We start from the raw sequence: 19,604 nt of genomic DNA, 5'->3' as shown, positions 1-19,604 counted from the left end.
CAGCAGTACTCTGAAATTACTCACATTATTCTGTCAACATGTATCTAACCACAGGATGGATAACCTCCAGAGACAAGAGGGTAGTTTAAAGTCTTCCTGTCATTTCTGATTCTATCCTGCTTGCTGGTTTTGTGATGCAGAACTGGATGGATTACACCAATTCAGCACAAATAGACCCCAATGTAACAATGAGAAGCAAAACTGTTAATATCTTGCCTTTCAGCTCTCAGAATTCAGTCCTTATGAATCTCCTTCATCATCCCTTTACCTCAGTTTTATTCAACAAAATGAAACCAGAATAAATCAATGTTGAATTTGACGATAACCTTCTCTCTAACAATGGAAAAGAGGAAACAGAATTTGCTTATAAAATCAAAAGAGACTGTAAGGATAATGCAATGAAATATCCCGACTGCTTTTCTTTCTTTTTATTAAGAAGATTTTTCCCCTGAAACCAGGCATAAAAGTTAAAATTACAGCAAAACCTGACATTTTTCAAATCATTGTTTGAGATGCTATGGCTAACATTTCTCAAGTAAGTTGGAGAAGGTGCAGCACCCAAGAGTATATACAGGCTTTTAAGGAATATTAACCTAACTTCCTGAGCATCACTGCCTCCAGTTAACTGCTGTTGTCAACACTTAGCAATTCTTAAAATTAGACCATTTTTACCTACATATAAATTTCATGAGTAAAATGTGGACCACAAGCCCAAAGGTTCTTATATGTATTGTTTTAAGCAGTAATGTAGTCACATAAGCAGACAAGCACATATATGGGTAATTAGAAACTTCACGTACTTAGGGGGGATGCCATGTAAGTACTCTCCTTGAGATCAATGGAATTAGTCCTAGACATAAACTTATTCTAAGGCATAAATTTTTTGCAAGACAGAGGCTGTAACGTAGAAGCTTCCCTTGATGAAATTTTTGTGACCCTCTTCTGCTGTCAACAAGAGTGATGTGTCTATATATTTCCCTTGACAAAATACACATCCTTTTATCAGCTGAATCAGAAAGTGACAAGATGATCAAAATAGGAAAGTACAGCTGACTATAACAATTTCACCACTAAGTCATTTCACCAAAGGAAAAAAATGATGAATTTCTGTAATATCATGCAAAGTTTGATTTCTAGGTTGGCAGGCAGGAAACATTCAGCTCTCTGAAGGACTGTTTCATTTGTATCTGAGGCAGATATATCAGCAGTTTCCATGGATGGCAGTGCAATAAAATTGTAAAATAGGTTAAAAAAACCCAAACCCTTGCTTTGTTTCTTGGTGGGTTTTTTTTTCCTGCTATCTGACCACTATCAATATATAAGGCCCATTAAACACCCATAAAAAATTGGAGAGTCCCAAAAAGTGATCCGTAAAATGTCTGACATCCATTGGAACCCTTGATACTCTAAAAAAGTTTCTTCAATCTGAGACAAGTTATAAGCCAAGAGAGAAACTACACTCTAGGATATAACTGCATGTCAGAAAGAAGGGTCCTGCACTGAAAATGGCTTGCATACTGGAACCAGTTTAGCAGGGTGAGAAAGTTTGGGTCAGAACTCTACTAATACAGGTTTTACCAAGCCTAGTATCTAGCTAAACTGGGTTTATGCACAGGATATGTCATAAGCCTGCATACTGGCCCTTAGTTACTAATATGATAATTTTAAATCCACATGGCATTCAAAAGCATGATGAGGTCACTGTCCAGTGATTTGTTGTTTTCTCTTTGACAATTTTATGGTAAATTAATCTAACTCAAAAGGCACTGAAATAGATTAATATTTCATGATGAGAAATGTCCACAAATAGCCTACAAGTTCTTACTTCACATCTTCACTAATGACATTACTACTAAATTATTAAAGTCCTAATATCTGAACTTTTGGGAAACTCCTATCTTTTAAAACAACATAAACAAAACCCGGGTGAAAGACCATGCTGCAGTACTCTTACTGTTTTCAATTCAGTAGTCTGTACAGCACTGTGAAGCTCTTGTGCTTGTTAATTTTATTTTTTTATTGCTGTACCATAGCAGCTAAAAAGGAATTGTGCTATTTAAAGGCTATCTAATTTGGAGGTTTGTTTATTCACCTAAGACAGCTGCGAGAAGGAAGATAGTTTGCTTTTGACATAGAAGAAAACATTTCTTTTTTGTTAATTGGGTAAAAAGGAAAAAAAAACCATTGAGACTGGTTTATCTGTTGACCATCTGAATAACCTACCACTTCATCAGTAAGAGTGTTACAGCAATCTTCACCAGTATCCCAACAATAAAAAAATGTTAATTTTGCTTGTTGCTTGGTGCTTACTATAATGTAAGATTTACTGTAATAATTTTGGTGTATTTAGTCAGATTAGAGGTAACAAAAGTTACAAATACTGATTACATTCTACCTAATCTCAATATAGTCTGGCAAGTGACAGTGCTACACCTCTATATGCTGCATCTCTAGTTAACAATCTGTACCCTCAAAGATTTTTCAACCTAATAAAAAATTAGATAAAAGGAGCTTGACACTAAAAAAAATGTTGTATTGTTAAATTATTATCCTTCTTATACAAATTAATTTAAAATTACAGGTATGCTAAACAGAAGAATCCTCCTAGCTAAAAGATCAAAACAATGTTCAGAATTTCACATCTACAAAGAGTTAATATATTTCTGTATGCCCCATATATTCAAAGAACAGCACAATTGTAATTTCATTAAGTTCTCCAAAAGAAATCAGAACCTCAAAAAAATCAGAGAATTTGGAAATTATAATTTGGAGGAAATATCTGGCAGATCATGTAAATACAACAGTCTTTTACACACTAGCACTAACAATTAATTAATGCCTGCTAAAATCTATTTTAATATGTTAAAGGTTACACCAATGCTTTTTAATCAAAATAATTTAAAAACCATTTTAACATTTCAATTTGACAGCAGTAAATACATCAAGAGGAAATGTTCTTTTAGGACAGTAATACAGGGCATTCTAGAACAAAGTAGAATTCAGTAGTTCAGAGATAACATTAATGCTCTGCTGTACACTGTAAAATTATAAAAAATGCATGACCTAACATATCCAGACTTTTACTTCAACAAAAACAGTGAACATTGCAGCTTTTTCTTTGATTTTGTATAACACTGTATCACAAAAACACCTCACAGAGAAATCATAGGCCAATAACTGATGGTCTTTTAAAAAGTAAAATAAAGCAATAATAAAAAACAAAATGCCTTACTTATATTTGTAGATATACTAGTGGGGTTGTTATGGCTGGTTACTAAGATTTAGAATATTAATGCAGACATAAAGGATTCAAAGAAAAAATTGCTGGGTATTTTTTTTAATCTTCTGTAGTCAAGGGTGTGCAACATAAGGTTGTTCATAATATTACTTACCTGAAAGCTGCTTGATGCCTTTGCTGAGAAATAGCAGCAAGCTGAAGTTTTGCCTCAATAAGAACCTCTAAATCTTCAGCAGAACACCGAGATATCTCCCCATCATATTTGTCCTGTATGTTCTGCACAAGATGGCTAAGACTGTCTTCAGCTTCTGTCAATAAAATCCCCTAGAGAAGAACACAGCATTGTACGATTTCAAAAAATAATGAAGGAAATTAAAAATTTCTTTAAAAGTATTTTATTCTGTTATAGCCTACTATCACTGCACCCTAAAACAAATCAACTTGAATACAATATGCCTTTTCTATAAATAGCAGGGGAGTTTAATTTTGCTTTTTTCAGGTTTATAGATTCAATGTGTTGAAAGTAGCAACACTGTAACTGTGCCTGTACTATTGCAATTTATGCTTAACTACATATTTTATGGCTTAGCAATATTACTCAATTTTTCATTCTTATCTTTATCTTATAACTAAACTTGATAATTTTATACTATACTTCTTACTATGTTTAGTAATTTTAAACAATAAAATGCAATATTAAAATACAACATTAAAGATGTTGCAAGAAGTGTTACATTCTTTTCTAGCTATACTTTGACAGATCCTTGAGTGCAGTATGTATCCTGAAAGTTCAACTGTAATTTACAGTCTTTCTGACAAACAAAGCTGTAAGAACCTGTGAAAACCAAATGTAAAAGAAAGTGAATTTTAAATAAAATCTCAATCGTGGAGATTTCAGCAGAATTAAAAAATAATCAAAAGGTTTTTATCATGAAGTATCTTTTTTTGACAAGTTTCCTCAATGAATTCAGAGGTCTACTTAAAAAAGCAAAAGAATAGAATAGTTAAAGAAAAATCAGAAGGGTAAGAAATATATTATGTCTCTTAAATGAGCCCCATTCAAATTAATTTAACATTTCTATTTTAGTTATTTTCAAGATGCTGCTCTCAAGTTATTTTCAAGCTATACTAAAACTTTCAAGTTTCTAGTGTATGGCATATACCAATTGCCATATGAAATCATCCTCCATTTCTCCAGATGTATTTTGTACATTACTTTGTTTGTAACAATGGCCAAAAGTAGATACTTCCAAAGTGGAAGACCCCTCTGAAAGAAGAATATGCCAGCTCTCACTTTTGGTCTTTTTGTGATGTGAAACTGCCAAGCATGAAGTTTACAATTAAACAAAACAAAACAAAAAATAAAACCAAAACCAACCAAACAAAACCCCTTCAAACAAAGAAGCTGATAAGCTGAGGTATGTTTTCTCCAAAATAAAGTATCAGAAAGAGGAACACTAAAAATTTGAGACATTTCACATATGGTAGAGAATGGTTTTCCATTTATTTGTAGAGCATACTGCCCCATCAAAGAGTCTCTGACAGGTTCTACAGGCACCACGCTCTGAAAGGATTATTTTATCCTTGAAAACCCATTCAGTCTTTATCCTTGTTGCTGAAACAGTCATACTGAGATCTGATTGTGACAATATTTCCCACGGACATTTATATAGCATAAACTAGACCATTTGAAAAATTGCACCAAAGCACCAGGACGTCATGTATGGCTAGTAAGATTACAATCAGATCAGAAACAGAAATTTCTAGTTCCCTTATTCATGCCATCTTCCCATCATAATTTCTGTTAGACTGAAAGCATTAGCAATGTTTTTGGAACAATGTGCAGTTTCTTAAGGCTTTTTTCCTAAAAACCAAAATTACCTTCAGCATGGCCATATTTAATTCATCTTTACAGTCAACGAGCTGCACCATTGTGCCTCTTTGTTCCTGTTGTCTTGAATTCTTATCAGCATCAACTGTCAAATACATTTCAGATGAAATTTCAGATACAAACACAGAACCAAAGCATTCTCAGTAATTTGAAGAATATGCCCCTTTTTTCTCTATTTATAATTGGGACTTTCAATATCCAAATAAGTGAGGAAGAATGGAATACAGCTGTAGCAATATTCGAGATACTAGCTAAAAAAACCTTGAAAAATCTTAACACATTATTTCAATAATGACTAATTTTTCCAGCAACATTTAATATTAATATTATTTATAATACGACACTTTAATGCATATGCAGTTAAAAGTGGAAAAACTATGCTTGAAACAAGTTGCAGAATAAATGCACTTTTCCACCAACCTTATAATTACCTTTTACATTTGATGCTGTAATTCTGCTTGGCTCCTTCAAGCTGTTGTTATCAACAGAATAGACATGTTTTTCCACTTTTTCAGGTATATTATTTATTGTGGCAGAAAGACAAATGATGAAATGCATTTTGGCTAAGGTGAATTTATTCATAATTTGTTGGTTGCACAGTGGCACCACTGTTAAAGACAGACTCCAATTAAATATGTCTTCCAGTACCTACAAGAAAGTTAACAATTGGGACTATTTGAAATGACGTATTTTACATTTTTCTTGTTCAAGGCATATTCTGCTTCTATTAATAATGATGTTTATCAACAATTAACATGAATAATATTAGTAATATGCTCTTAGTCATTATGGATGAGTTGCTGTTTTCCTTTCCAAACTTAATTCACCCCTTAGTAGCATTTGCTACAGCCTCAGTGATCAGTTTTCCAGTAGAAGGTGCATCTATGAAGTTATAGCTATTACTCTGTGTGAGTTCTAGTTTTCTGCATTGTCCATAGCACTCTCTGAACTAAGGTGGTCACAAAAAATATGTAGGTAAATCTGGAGTTCACAAATCTCAACTCAAAGGAAAGGGTGCTGTTACAATTCACCCTAACTAGAAAGATTAAGTAAGGAAAAAAATTCTTGTATCAGACCATTCTAGTGTATTTCACAGAATCTTTTTGTTATTCATTATAGCATCCTTGTTTTATCTTGAGCTTAATATTCTCACTTTAGATTAATAAATTTAGAAGTTGAAAGTCTACACAGCTTTGCAAAATCATAAGGAGACCAATAAGAGCCCCATGTAGACTGTGAAGTGTTCAAATCAAAAGCTCAAGATAAAGCACAACTTCAAAATAAATCTGAAACTAGTGAGATCAAAAGCTGTCAAGATAGACATCTCATTTCTGTCTTCTAGTATTGACTGTTGTAGGAGACACACAAGCTTACTGTAAACAAAAGAGAGAAAAGTGGAGGAAAAAAGTGAGTTTCTTCTACTTTATCAGTTTGTTTTTATGGTACAGCTTCTTTTCCACGTTCTGCTAACATTTATCCCTACTGGCGCAATGGATCTGTGACAAGGCAAATGAAAGAAAACGAATAGAACTGAAAATCAAAAAAGAAGTAATTGATGAACATGTGATTTTAATTAAAATGATAAATGACTGTTCATTAACTGGTTTACAGATTCACCTTTTCTTAATTTTTTTTTTCCAGAAATGGACTTCAACCTCAATCTGAATTAGGACAAATCTATGAAGACAGCTCTGATTTATAGAAATCATAAGGCTAGATGACTGATGTTCTCGGTATTTTAGCAGGATGAACACCAGACCCTACATATCATGACAAAACCTGAATAATTCTGCTAGTATGCTTTATATAGACAAGTCACAGATTTGTATGTATTAGGTCTCCCATCTGAAAAATGGTGATAATGGTACTTGCCTCTCCCTTGAGAGGTCAGCCATAAAATTAAAAATTTAGGAAATGGTAAACTGTTGAGGAGAATATGGTTTTTATTTACTGTTTTTTACTAATAACAAGTATATTTTCTGAACCAAATAATCTCTAACTGATGCCAGAGAAATAAATATTTATGTCTAGCATAAATATTTATGTCTAGCATAAAATTTTTAGCTCTTTCAGATTTTTTTTACCTGTAAATTTGTAACAGTCAGGAGAGATTTCGAGGAGTCAAATTTCCGTAAGGCCTGTAAAATGGACAAAACCAAAAATAAGTAATGTGTTACAATATGAGTATAAAATAAGAGAGTTAGCAGAGCAGTGGACAAGTGTAGTGCATTTCCAACTATACTTTGAGGGCTCTGAAAATACCAACAATTACTTGGCTTCCACGGGCTTTACATTTCTGAACCATAACCCAAGACCCAGAACTCTCCCTACACCTATGCCATTCGCCAGGATTCTTCAACTTGAAGCAAGGGGAGAAAAAGGCACAAACCAACCAAAATCCCTTTTGAAATTCTAGGAGCTCTGGGGACACCAACCATCAATTGCCTTTATGTTCTTTACATTTCTGAATCCCAAACCTAACTCCAGATTTAGCACATGCCTCCTCTGCTGTTCACCAGAGCACAGATCTGTGAATGAAATGAAAACAAGAGCTACAGGTCAAGATGAACTTGAGACCTCAGCCTCCTTGAGGGCTCTAAAAACAACTATTTCTCCGCTTATATGTGCTTCAATTTTCTGAACCCTTACCCTAATTCTAGTCCTTGCTCAAAAACCCTTTACCTTTTCACCAGGAGACAAATCAGTCTACTGAGGGGAAGGAAAAGGCAGAGGTAAAGATCATATCCAGCCTTCGTCATAACTGAGAGCTCTACACACAACTGTCACTTGGGTTCTATGTGGTTTTTATTAACTCTTTTATTAACTCTGTATTCCAGATGTAGCCCTCTATCATGTCTGTCATTCCCTGGAACATGGATCCTTCTTATTGAGATAGCTGTGCAAAAGTCCAGCAAGCACTTAGCTTCTACATGCGTCACACCCTAACCGGAGACCTAATGCTGAACCTGTTCTGCTGTTCACCCAAACACTCACCTGTGAACCCAGTTAGAAAAAGACAAGTGACGAATCAACCAGACCTCATCCTAACTCTGTGAGCTCTTCAGACAATATACAAATCAAGGAAAAGACTTAAAGATGCATTTTAACCTGACTAGCATTAGTAAGGAGTAAATGCATTCCTTACTGTAGCCATGAACAAGGAAGCTTTGCACAACCAACTCCAGTGAGGATGCTGATAACTCTTTATGGCTCAACCTAGTGAGAATGTAATGTAGCTTGTGCTTTGAGGAAAATCACTAGATTTCAGTTTCTCATCTCCCCATGCAGTTAGTAAGAAAGTGTCATTGGCAAATTAAAAAGCTCACCTTTTTTGATAAACAATTTACTTTTACTTTTTATTAAGTTCATGTTTCATTTAAAACCTAGGACCACTGCAGGTTGTTCTAGGAGGAGTGCTTGTCTCTATTTCTGTTTTTTTAAATGTAAACATTTGACATCCTACCTTAAATGTAATTGTAATTATTCCCTTATTAATTAGCTTAGACATTGATTTGTTGGCTATTGCCAAAGATACTGCTGCTCTTGTGCTGGTTATAGCCATTGTGAGGCTGCAGGATAAGGACTGTCAGGCCATGGGTCTGCTGGAAACTCCCTCTCAGGGTTTGGGGGGTGGGGGGAAAATTTCCCTTCAAATCAGCTCATTAAAGTCAATTTGCTCTGCAGTGCCAGCTTCACTGTCTACAACCCAGGGTAAGGGAAGCAAATGTGAAGTCATGGAGGTGGGTTAGGAATTCCCCTTTCAGCACCAGCCTGTAATTATGACCAGATTAGAAATATCTTATTGCATGTATAGAATGTGGCTGTACAATCAAGTTAAATCCATGCTGCTGTCAAAAGGGGTGTTCCTACCTGTCCCACTAGTCTTCTATCACATGTTCAGTCCAGCTCCCTAGTGCTGGCACACATAGTTTGTCATGGGGTGACACCTACCCAAAAGCACCACTCAGATAAGGGAAACCTTGATTACATCTGTCCAGCAATAGCTCATTAGATTATTTCAGCATGTGCTTGGAAAACAAGGAAAGGCTACGTAATTGTTATGGGGGAGGCTCGCCCAATAGCTCTGGACTGTACCTACCTGCACAGGTGTGCTCACAGGTAAGACAAAGAAGCCCAGGTCAATTGTTAACAGCTTCATAACCCTGTAGCACATTAGTGATCAAGGTAAGATCACTACTTGACTTTAGATATGGAGAAAATCAAAGAGATTGGCCTGGGGTGACGTAACTGTCAAGGCTCTGAGGGCACCAATAGCTCTTACTGCCCAGCATCTCCTGGGGCTCCCCCCACCCTGCCTACAGCCCAGAACCCCATGTCAGCCCCCCAGGGCCATCAGCCCCTGCCCCAGCAATGCCACAGCAGGGCCGGTCTACAGCTCCCCACAGCCTTGCCCTGCCACAGGCCCCCCAAGCCAGGCCCCTCCGTGGGTCCAGATCCCAGCCCAGCCTCGGCCAGACCCCACAGCCCTGTGTGAGCATCCTGGGGCTGTGTCTGAGCCCAGTTCTCCTCACTGGGCCTGATCCTGACCCCTATCCGCAGGCTGATGTCCCAGCCCAGCCTCGGCCTGTCTCCAGCCCCACAGAGGTGCCTGATGCCCTGGGCTGGGGGCTGCCCTGGCTGCCCCTCGGCTGCCCTGCTCCTGGCTGGGGCAGTGGGAATTTTGCCATTAATGGGGAAGAACTCTATCCATATTTTTTATGTCTACATATGAAATCACACATTATTTTTTCAACAATATTATCTGCATCACTCACTGTATAAAACAGCACGTATGTTTCAAAATGTATTTTTGTGTCTGCTGTTCAGTGAGAGAAATTAATGTCATTCAATGCCTACTATTTGACCTGCCTATTGAAAGAAATTTAGAAAATTTTTAGGAATGTGTAATAACTTGCAGACATGGAGTATGTGCAGTGTCATGAAGAGAACTGAGTGTTATAGTTTGATGTTAAACTTTACTGGTGTTTACCTTCATTTGTTCAATTTTTCTGTATCCTGCAGGTATTTTCCATGGAATTCTCTCTCCACAGGTAAGCAAAGACAGTTCATGAAAGGCCTCCATAAAAAATCCTATATCTGTAAGTACTTTAATCTGTGAAAAAAAAACAGAGCCTTTGATTTAAATAATTTTCAACTATTCTTTTTGCTCAAAATAAAATGTATTCAAAGGTAATTTTCAAGTAGATTTATCTACTGGAATAGTACATTGGTGGAGAATGTTCTTCAATGGAAAGAAATCTTTTACATTTTACAGTAAATAAGTGAAATCTCAAAGATGGATCGATGGGTCTTTCACTTAAAAACAAAAATGAAAAAAAACCCAAAAAACATATTCTTCAAAAACTTGCTCCTGACAAAGGAAAAGAACTTAATTCATCTGGCTAGAGCTTTGAGTGTCAGTCCAAGATCAACCCCTTATCAAAATCTTTCATAGATTTTACTCATCTTAGTCTCCTAGTACTCAGCTACTCTCCCTAACCCGTATCAGCATTTCCTGAAAATATCTAAACCCAATAATACTTTGACTCTTACTACAAGTTAGATTCCTTTAAAAAAACCCCAAGGGATTAAAAAAACCCAAACCAAAACCAACAAGTGAACATCAGCGAAATGACAAAAGTCTGTTCCCAGAAGTCTGACAACCTGGTTCCACCATGATAATGATAAAAATCCAGAAGCGAACACTGTGAACAAAAAAATCATTTATGTTTTGCACTTAAGAAAACATTTAAAAAACCAGTGGAACAAGATAAAAAATACCAAGTAAAAAGTTTGGATCTAAGAGGGAAAATGTTATGATCATGTCTTTAAGGAGAATGCTTGTTAAATGAAGAGTACAAAGAAGTGATGGAAGTACTTAACAGTCTCTGTAGGACATTAACAGTAAAACTGTATAAATAACTCTACATCCTACTAAAATTGAGAATATAAATAATTGCATTTAGAAAGTAGTCCTATTCTACAATCTGTTGTGCTAAGAAACACTAAGCAACATCTGAACTATAAAGCATTACTTTTCATAGTAGTGATATATGAAGAAATATTAAATTGGCTATATTTAACAAAGAAAATAAAAGTTTATTTGAAATACAATGTGCTGTGATAAAAAGAAAGTTTGTTTGATTACCTTGAAGATTCTTCCTTCAATACATTTAGCTGGGTCTTTACAAATCTCAGAAACAATGTATTGGTATAATGTGAACAATGGTAAAATCTATAGGAAAATATTAGGTCATCTAGTTATAAATGTCATAAAGAGTACAATTACAGAAATGTACATTGCAATTATATATCACAAGTACATAGATAATATAGGAGTACTGCTTTCACTGCCACATACCACCACTATCTCTTACACTCTATGAAGGATGAATGTGTTAAAAAGTTCTTCAGCTGGCTAAAGCTAACCCCTTACACTATCTTACATGTGATCCACAATGTAGAAAGCGAAGTTTTCCCAAATTATTCTCTGTGTTCAAGGCGGGTTTTTTTAATACACCATTAGTGAGTAAACCTACTGGAAAGATGTTGCTAGAAGGGATTTCTAAAACTGTCTGCATTTTGATGCTATAATTTTTTCAGTATAAGTAACAGAATAATAGAATTCGGTAAGCTTTATAAAATAAACACAATGAAGTCCTGCAACTAGGTGTAATGATACCAATTGTAAAATAAACTGGATGGTGATGAAGCTTATTGACAAATTAATTTGCATTCATTTCGAATTGAAAGTTTTTGTAGGGGAAACTAACAAGAAACATTTTAAAACTGAGTTCTAGTAAAGTATACAAACACTGTATTTATTATTATATAATATTTCAGAAAAAGTAGATTCTTTCCTAACAGATGTATCTGTTTATTGAAAATCAAAGAACTTCCAAAATTTAATTACTGTTCAGCTCTGACATTTTTCTTCACTTTAAAATATCCCTGAGCTTGGAAAATGCTAACAGCATTGTTACTTTTTTGTCAAATGCACTTTTAGTTTTCATGAAGTAGCTTAATACTTCTGAATTTGGATTACAAATGCTTGAGGCAAATGTTTTAATTGTACCCATACAGTTTCCAACTGATATTTGAAGTAGTTCAACAAAATTAGTCTTTGAAGTCTTATTTTTAATAAAACTTGAATCTTGATGTATTTTGATTTAAGTGTCAAATCAACTTAGTGCCCACCATCCAAAACCTTCCCACACATTAAGCATTCAGTGGAAATGAAGCTCTCATCCTGCTGAAAATGCAATTGCTTTGACCATGATCTATGACCTGGATCTATATTCTGCTAGTACAAGTGCAGAAAGAATCAAAAATGTGCATGGCCACGTGAAGCAAGCAGTCAAATTAAGTGTCCCTGCCTCCAGGTAACTGTCTGCTCCTTGATCTCGCTTGATCTCCCATAGTGAGGGCAGTTAGACGAAGCTTAATAACAAAGTGAACTCCAGTAAAGCAGGATGGGAAAAGCAACAACAGGAGGTAAGACAGACACTTAGCCTGAAGTTCCAGAAGAAATCAATCCAGCAAATGGCTTGCTGACAAAAAAGGGGTAACATCTTGCTGCCTCCTCCTCTCTAACTCCTCTTCCATCTCTACCCCCTAACCTTTTCTTACTCCCCTTCTGCCAGCCACGCAGTCTTTTCCTCTCCCTTGCACTGGCTCTGCCACTTGCAGGACCTTTCCATAAGTGGATTCAACTCATTAAAGCAGGAGAAAACTATTTACTTTTTCTGCTGGGGAGTTTTCTGTCATGCTGAGAGTTGATTTATAGAGGTATACAATAATTGCCTGACATGAAAATCTGTTAGACCATACAGAACCAAACAGGAACACAGGTAGAATTGCACTTTTTTCAATACTAGTAAACAATTCAATCTATTTATTCCAATGTACAGCACTGCAACTTTGAAAGAAGTTGGATTAAAGTGGAAGTGGTCAGTCACTAAATGGAGGAAATAAGCACATGATCAACATAAGAGGAAAGCTGTAAAAACACTCCATACAGAGGAATAAGAGAACGTGAGAAGGAAAAGGCAGAAGGGACTTTTATTTACTGAATGTGAAAGTAAAATTATTGAAAGCATTCTGGACATACTACATTTAAAGTAATTCTCAGTACAGTGTATTTCAAACTGTATATAATAGGAAATTTCCTCTAAAATGCCTAAGCTAAGTGGGACATGTATTGTCATCTTCCTGAATAAACAAGTACCCTGTATATTCTAAAAATTGTAGGCAGTAAGCTATACCTTGCCTCTATCTCAGTGTCACAGAACCTAACTATACAGATATTTTGCTAGAGCTTCTGAAGTATCTCACAAGTACACCCACACAAAAAAATAAGACTTGATGTCTTAAAATTCATTACCAGAGTATAAAAATAATACTTACTATTAAATTTTGTTTTGCACAATGTAGTTCAAAGATAAGGAAATTCAGACTTGCAACTACAGTAGAGATATCAGCTCTGTAGCGATCAGAGAACAAGTCGATACCAGGAATAAGCATATTTGTTTCATATTGTGCAAAGTCACAGTCAGACATTGGATGTGGAAGAGAAGCTCTAAACAGGGTCTGAAAGTAATAATAATGAACTAGTTGTGAAAAGATGTATAGGCATTAGTGAAACACTATAAAACTCCAACCCTTGCGATTCGTAAATGACTTCATAAATGAAACTCAGTCAATGTCTTAAGTATCCAGTTGTTTCCAGACAAAACCATGAAAAATCTTTTTAGAAAAAATGCTTTAGGTGTGAACTTCATGGAGAAAAAAAACAGGCTGTAAATAAGCTAAGGAAAACTTATTAGGTGTAGAAAAATATCACGAAAGATTTTTCAGCAAGTACTCCCCAGGTAATGAAAAATCTTCCTAAAGAGCCATTTCTCTCAGATTCCAAGTCACAGCATCCCAAATAAATCTCTGGAAGCACTGGAAAAAACTAATAAATCACTAGGGGTTCTCACAAAGACTTCTTAAATAATTCTTAGCATAAGCCTCCAATTAGCAGACAGAAAGAACTTCGTAATTTATTCAAACATCTCCATAACCAAGGAAAATGCATAGGAAAAAATTGTTGAGATGATTCTGGGGATGTGTTCAAACATTTCTTTACCAGTCCGAAGATGTTTCATGGAAAATGTCTTCCATCAGAAGACAAATCTGTTTATTTTCCCCACAGGCTAAGAAAGTGACTTTGATTTTACTTAGCCTTAAGTCCTTGCCCCGCCATCACTTCAGCCATCATTTCTGGCAGAGGTGCTGATTTTAAGGCCAGTTAAAAGCTAGTTCCACCCTAGTTCTGCCTTTAACTAGGTCAGCTAGTACAGCTTAAATCATATAACTTAAAATTGATGGGAACTTTAAGGAAGTAACTTAAATGTTCCTCCTTTAAAAAGGGAGGAGTGCTAACATTGTCTCTGATGTTAGATATTCCTTCCCAATTGTGTTTATCTTGTTGTAATTAGCAATGATATGCTAGTGAAATATGCATTTACATACTCAGATCTGAGATACTAACAAGCCTAAAGCCTATACCAGAGGTGGAATTTAAACAAGGTTATAAAAGCTTTCCAAATCAAAGAACAAATTATGGGCTTGAACTTGGGAAGGTACAGTGACAGTAATTGATTATATTTTTCAAGACACTCACCCTGCAAGCTGCTCCTATCCTAATTAATATCAGACACTTCAGTCAAGTCACAATTATTTCTACCATTATACAGCTGGAACAAATGCTTACTACTATTTCTGTCAAAAGGAGGAATCAAAATTGTTCAGCTTTGTATCACCAGCAATCGCAGTGCTAGAAGCTAGTCAAAATTCTCCTTTACCTTTGCTTCTTCAACTTGTTCTCCCTTTGCTGAACTTAACAAGGTTTTAAATGTGGCCTAGCACAGGTCACACAGTCACAACCATGGCTGGCACATGTTAGAAAGTGGCATTGGTTTGTTTTGGAAGAAGCCAACTAACTTCCTGATGCTGCACTGGGATGAGTAAACATTGATCTCAGTGGAGTATGACTGGCAGAATACTTGCAGTTCTTTTTCCTATACCACTTTTGTTACCAATATCTTAAAACTTCCTTTTAAAAGTAAACTGAAACCCTTTTTTCCTCTATAGTTGTTTTCTGAAAGTTTGCAAATGTAATTTTAATGATCTTATTTTCTTTGTAAATGAAACTGAATAATTTTCACTATCCTCTAGAGCAAACTTCTCATAGAGCTGAGATTTTAGTATTACAAACCAATATCTTTCAATGCTGAAAAAGATTAAAAAAATTCTTTTTCTAAAGAGTCTGTTCTCCTGGTTGAAAATTTATGACAATCTGTGAAGACTCTGTACAGATCTGACAGAGAGCACTCTGCTGTTGTTGATGCCATCCCTCTCTTCCTGAGCAGAACACTTCAAGAGAAGAAAAATATATTTGACTGCCAAATATTCTAGCCATCTTCACTTTTCAGTATTTCATTATTTCTCTGAGACACTAGCCTCTTATTGAGGTGACAATTTTTAGGCTATCATACAGGAATGATGTTAAAAAACAGAGAATAAAAACATCTAATCTAATGTGCATAAATTGTCAACTACCTCTGATCTCCAGTTTTCCTTTACAATCAAAATGAAAAGAGAAATATTTTAATACAGGGTTATTGAGATTTCAATTTTAGAAGCAATTTGTCAATTTCATGAATTCTAACTAAAATTGTATTCTTACCTTAAAAAGTATAGCAGAAAAATAGCAGTATTTAGTTCTTAATCTCATCTTTGATGTTGTTATATACCTAAAGTACAACAAACAAGAAATATTAATGTGCCCATTAATATAAACTATTTAAACTCTTTTTTCTATCTAGTATAATAATGATACTAACACAATCTAGATGTTATCCATATTGAAAAACAGCTGCCTGTTCTGTAGATAGGTGCTCAGCCATGCCATGCAAAGAAAGAAGCATTTGACCAAAGACATACCTAGACAAAGGGAGTTGTCTAGATTCTCTTTAAACTTGAAGGAGAGAAACAGGCAATCTAAGTGCAAAATTCATCTCACACAAAACTAGAAAGATAAAGCAGGTCAAGCAACTCACACCTTAAAATGTATTTCTTTCCATAAGGGAAGCCTAAGATAACTAGCACGTGGACTTTCACATGGTAGATGTCTAGCTAGATTAAATGAATCCCACACAGTACCTCATCAGAGCTTTAAACCATCCTGGTAGCAGGGTACTCCTCTGATCTACCATATTAGAAATATTTAATACAATATTAGAATCCTTTAATCTGCATTTTACAGCCTGAGACTAGAGTTGCTCTAGAAAGAGCAACTCAGGGGAAAGATGTTTAACAGCCCAAGTCAGGTCTGAATAGAAAAGATCTGCCTGAGGGAGAAGCCGAGAGGATAGCTCCCTCCAGATCCCTGCCAGGAATTGGAATGGACATATTAGCAGTAAAGGGATAGTATACAGTGCAGCAAATATGTGCCACAAGCACTGTAAAAGCAGCTAGGGATTGGGTCTTGCCTAATTGGACCTGAGACTGCACCACAGCTCAGAATTAGAAGAGCTGTGGTTTAGAATCAACTTAAACTCACTCCTTTTCCTCTTTGGTGTTACTTCTGAGTGTGGCAATGCCGTTTCATCCTGAAATACCCATGCTAATACTTTCAAAGCTACCTTGGTTTACAGATATTTTTCAGTGCTATTAATATGACCTGCTTCTTAGGTAAGACAGTTTACTCAGATGAAGCTCTGCCCTGTCATGGGTATAATGCTTCTAAGGTCATTTAGAGCTGGCTTAGATATTTCTAAATTTTATATTTTGTACATTTTGATATTGTACAATACACTGAGAAACAGCTCAGAGTTACATCCATAGTGTTTTACCAGCAGTCAAGGAGTACTGGACGGAAATATTTATTGATGGTAGACTTTAATACAGTAATTCAAATTTCATTTAGTTGTAATTCACCAGAAAATGAGTACTTTAGGCAGTAAATCTGCCCTCAAGATACATTAATATTTAATATGTGCAATGACTTGGGAGATGTGATATTTCAATTGAAAATCAATATGTCTGTAAAATCCTTGCACTTATGACTTTTTATCATTTTGTTTTATTTCAATGATCGCTCCATATAATATACTGCTGCAATTACGATCAAAGATGAGCACTCAAGAGAAAGAAGCAAACGATTTTCTCCAAAAGAGCAACTTTCTTCCTGAAAGGAAAAATTCCTCTGCTTTTGAGGAGTCTTTTTTATAACAACTTGTTAGTGTTTTTAAATTAATTTCAAGTTGCCTATTGTCCTGGATGAGCAACTTATTTAAAATACGAAAGAAATACATATATAGATAAAATACTTACTGAGCTATCTTAGCCACTAAGACTGCTGCATGTAAACACCCCCAAACTCCAGCCTGAGAAAGAAATTTCTGACTAATATCAGTCGATCTTCCAATTGCAAAGCAGTCTGTAGCATTTTTTGGAAAACCTAACTCTTGCCAGTTGTTAAGAGCATCAGCAATGTTGAGTGTTTCATCAAGGGCTTGACACCAATATTTAAAAGCAGCTCTGTAACACATAAAAAACGTTCTCATCATACTGCTGACATTTTCCACAGTGGAAGATAAGACTTGCTTCATTTTACCTTTATTGCCTGAGATATAACTAATTCTGATTAGGTCAAAAACTGAAATATAGTTTCTACCATACAAAAAGATACCATTCCTGGTCAACAGACTTATTGGGACTTATACTAAAATTAAATTGTCAAGCAATAGATATTACTTCTTAAAAACACATAGAGATGCTTAATTAGTTTGCTTAATTGCAATTAGCTAGCTGAGAAAAATAAACAATTTCTAGGAAAAAAGCCTCTCAAAATACAGCTAATAGTGAGTTAGATGAAAGAAGTTATATGGCCTTGAGGACAGCACAAGAACTTACAATACAGTTGAAGGGTATATGAGTGCCAATTAAAAAAAATGAAACAATGCTCTTTTTTAATCCAATAACTATGTACCTTTTTTGTCCAGCATAAAAGTGAAGATTTCCAAGTTCATGTAGAGCCTGAACCTTGAGGTCTCTCTGGTTGTTTATTTCAAGGATTTCTGTTATTTATTTTTTAATAAATTAGAAAAAAAATATTGTCACATCATTAAATCACTTACTGAATCTCGAACAAATTTTGCATGAGAAGTAGACATGCATTCACATGTAATTCAATGCATGAATATTTTTTGAAAGATTTATTAGGCTTGTATATTTTACCTTCAAATGTACAATTTCTTATTTCTACTAACTTTAAAAACAAGAGTAGGATGTATTTATGGACCTGGTTACCTAAGCTTTTGTATTGTTTTTTTCAGACCTCTCAGATTTCTTCCCCTTCAAGAGATAAACTGGGAAGCAAGCCATTGGCCCTGCTAAACAACACTGCCTGCATACAGCACAGTAGCACTGTCCCTGGCTCATTTCTGGATTCCTTACTTCAAATAAAACCACTTATGGCATCTGTTGACCTGCTACACTTCACCTGTTTTGTCATACAGCAAAAACAGGTAGTAGTGCTGAGCTGTGAGTAAAGCCATACTAGAACGTAAGGTGGAAACCAAGCAACTAGGTCTCATATTCAAATGCACAGAATCCGAAAGGTTTGTTTGCTAGAAAAAAAACTATCATGGAAGTAAAATGAATCTGCTAAACATTACAGCCGATTTTTAATTTGGGATTTATCAGTATAACACCATTGAAGTAATGGTTTTTCATAAGATGAGATAATTTGTAGAGGTTATGAACCAACTAGTGGCTTGTTTAGGATCTAATGCAGATTTTCTGAATCAACAGAAAGAAGGTTGTGTATTTCTGGAAACCAGCTTTCAGACAGGTATAGCTGTCTGACAGGAAAATAACACTGGAATAAACATATATGAACACAGATAGGGAGAATGATATTACATCTTAGCTGTAAAGAGACATTTATGACAAAAAAATTACCAATTGTTTCTTCATAGGAAGAGATAATTACTGAAAGCTGTGACTGTGGTATTGGTTTACTCTCAACCATACTGGAGAAATTAAATTTTTCTTGAGAAAGGTCACGTGGTGTTGGTAGAAATATCAGTTCAGCTCCCACATTAAATTCCAGCCTTTTATTTGAAGAGATATGACTGCTGATTGCTCTTCCAGCATTTTCTAGACCAGAAAAGTGATTTATGTGATCAGTTTGGAAAAGTATTATACTATTTCCAGGCCCACAGATATTTCCACACCATATTACTCGAACAAATATACAACTCCTGTGTACCCTGTTTTTATCTGTTTTTCCATGCTATGATTCTGTCTGTGTGTCTCCTAATTAAACTCATTGGACGTAACTTATTGGTCAGTGCAACCAAATGAAAATATGTGCTCTGTTAGAGAAAATAAACCTGGGAAGATCTGCCAGTCAGTCCTCAG

The 19,604-nt window shown here is 35.4% G+C and overlaps 1 protein-coding gene across 1 annotated transcript in view; it reads right to left on the bottom strand.

The window, feature by feature from the left end:
* Positions 1–19,604, bottom strand: part of CFAP54 (cilia and flagella associated protein 54) — a 116,644-nt gene that overhangs the window by 26,764 nt on the left and 70,276 nt on the right. The window contains exons 42-52 of the mRNA XM_072865784.1: positions 19,143–19,340; positions 18,169–18,256; positions 17,511–17,717; positions 15,862–15,928; positions 13,536–13,718; positions 11,278–11,364; positions 10,120–10,242; positions 7,214–7,267; positions 5,561–5,777; positions 5,120–5,214; positions 3,393–3,562 (exon numbers count right to left, since the gene is read on the bottom strand). Of these exons, the coding sequence (XP_072721885.1) occupies positions 3,393–3,562; positions 5,120–5,214; positions 5,561–5,777; positions 7,214–7,267; positions 10,120–10,242; positions 11,278–11,364; positions 13,536–13,718; positions 15,862–15,928; positions 17,511–17,717; positions 18,169–18,256; positions 19,143–19,340 (1,489 nt within the window). The remainder of the gene's footprint in view (positions 1–3,392; positions 3,563–5,119; positions 5,215–5,560; positions 5,778–7,213; positions 7,268–10,119; positions 10,243–11,277; positions 11,365–13,535; positions 13,719–15,861; positions 15,929–17,510; positions 17,718–18,168; positions 18,257–19,142; positions 19,341–19,604) is intronic.

The sequence above is a fragment of the Ciconia boyciana genome, chromosome 1 (assembly GCF_034638445.1).
Source record: "Ciconia boyciana chromosome 1, ASM3463844v1, whole genome shotgun sequence".
In the NCBI taxonomy this organism is placed as follows: domain Eukaryota; kingdom Metazoa; phylum Chordata; class Aves; order Ciconiiformes; family Ciconiidae; genus Ciconia; species Ciconia boyciana.
The sequence above is the reverse complement of the archived record's forward strand: the minus strand, read 5'-3'. Positions and strand labels throughout refer to the sequence as shown.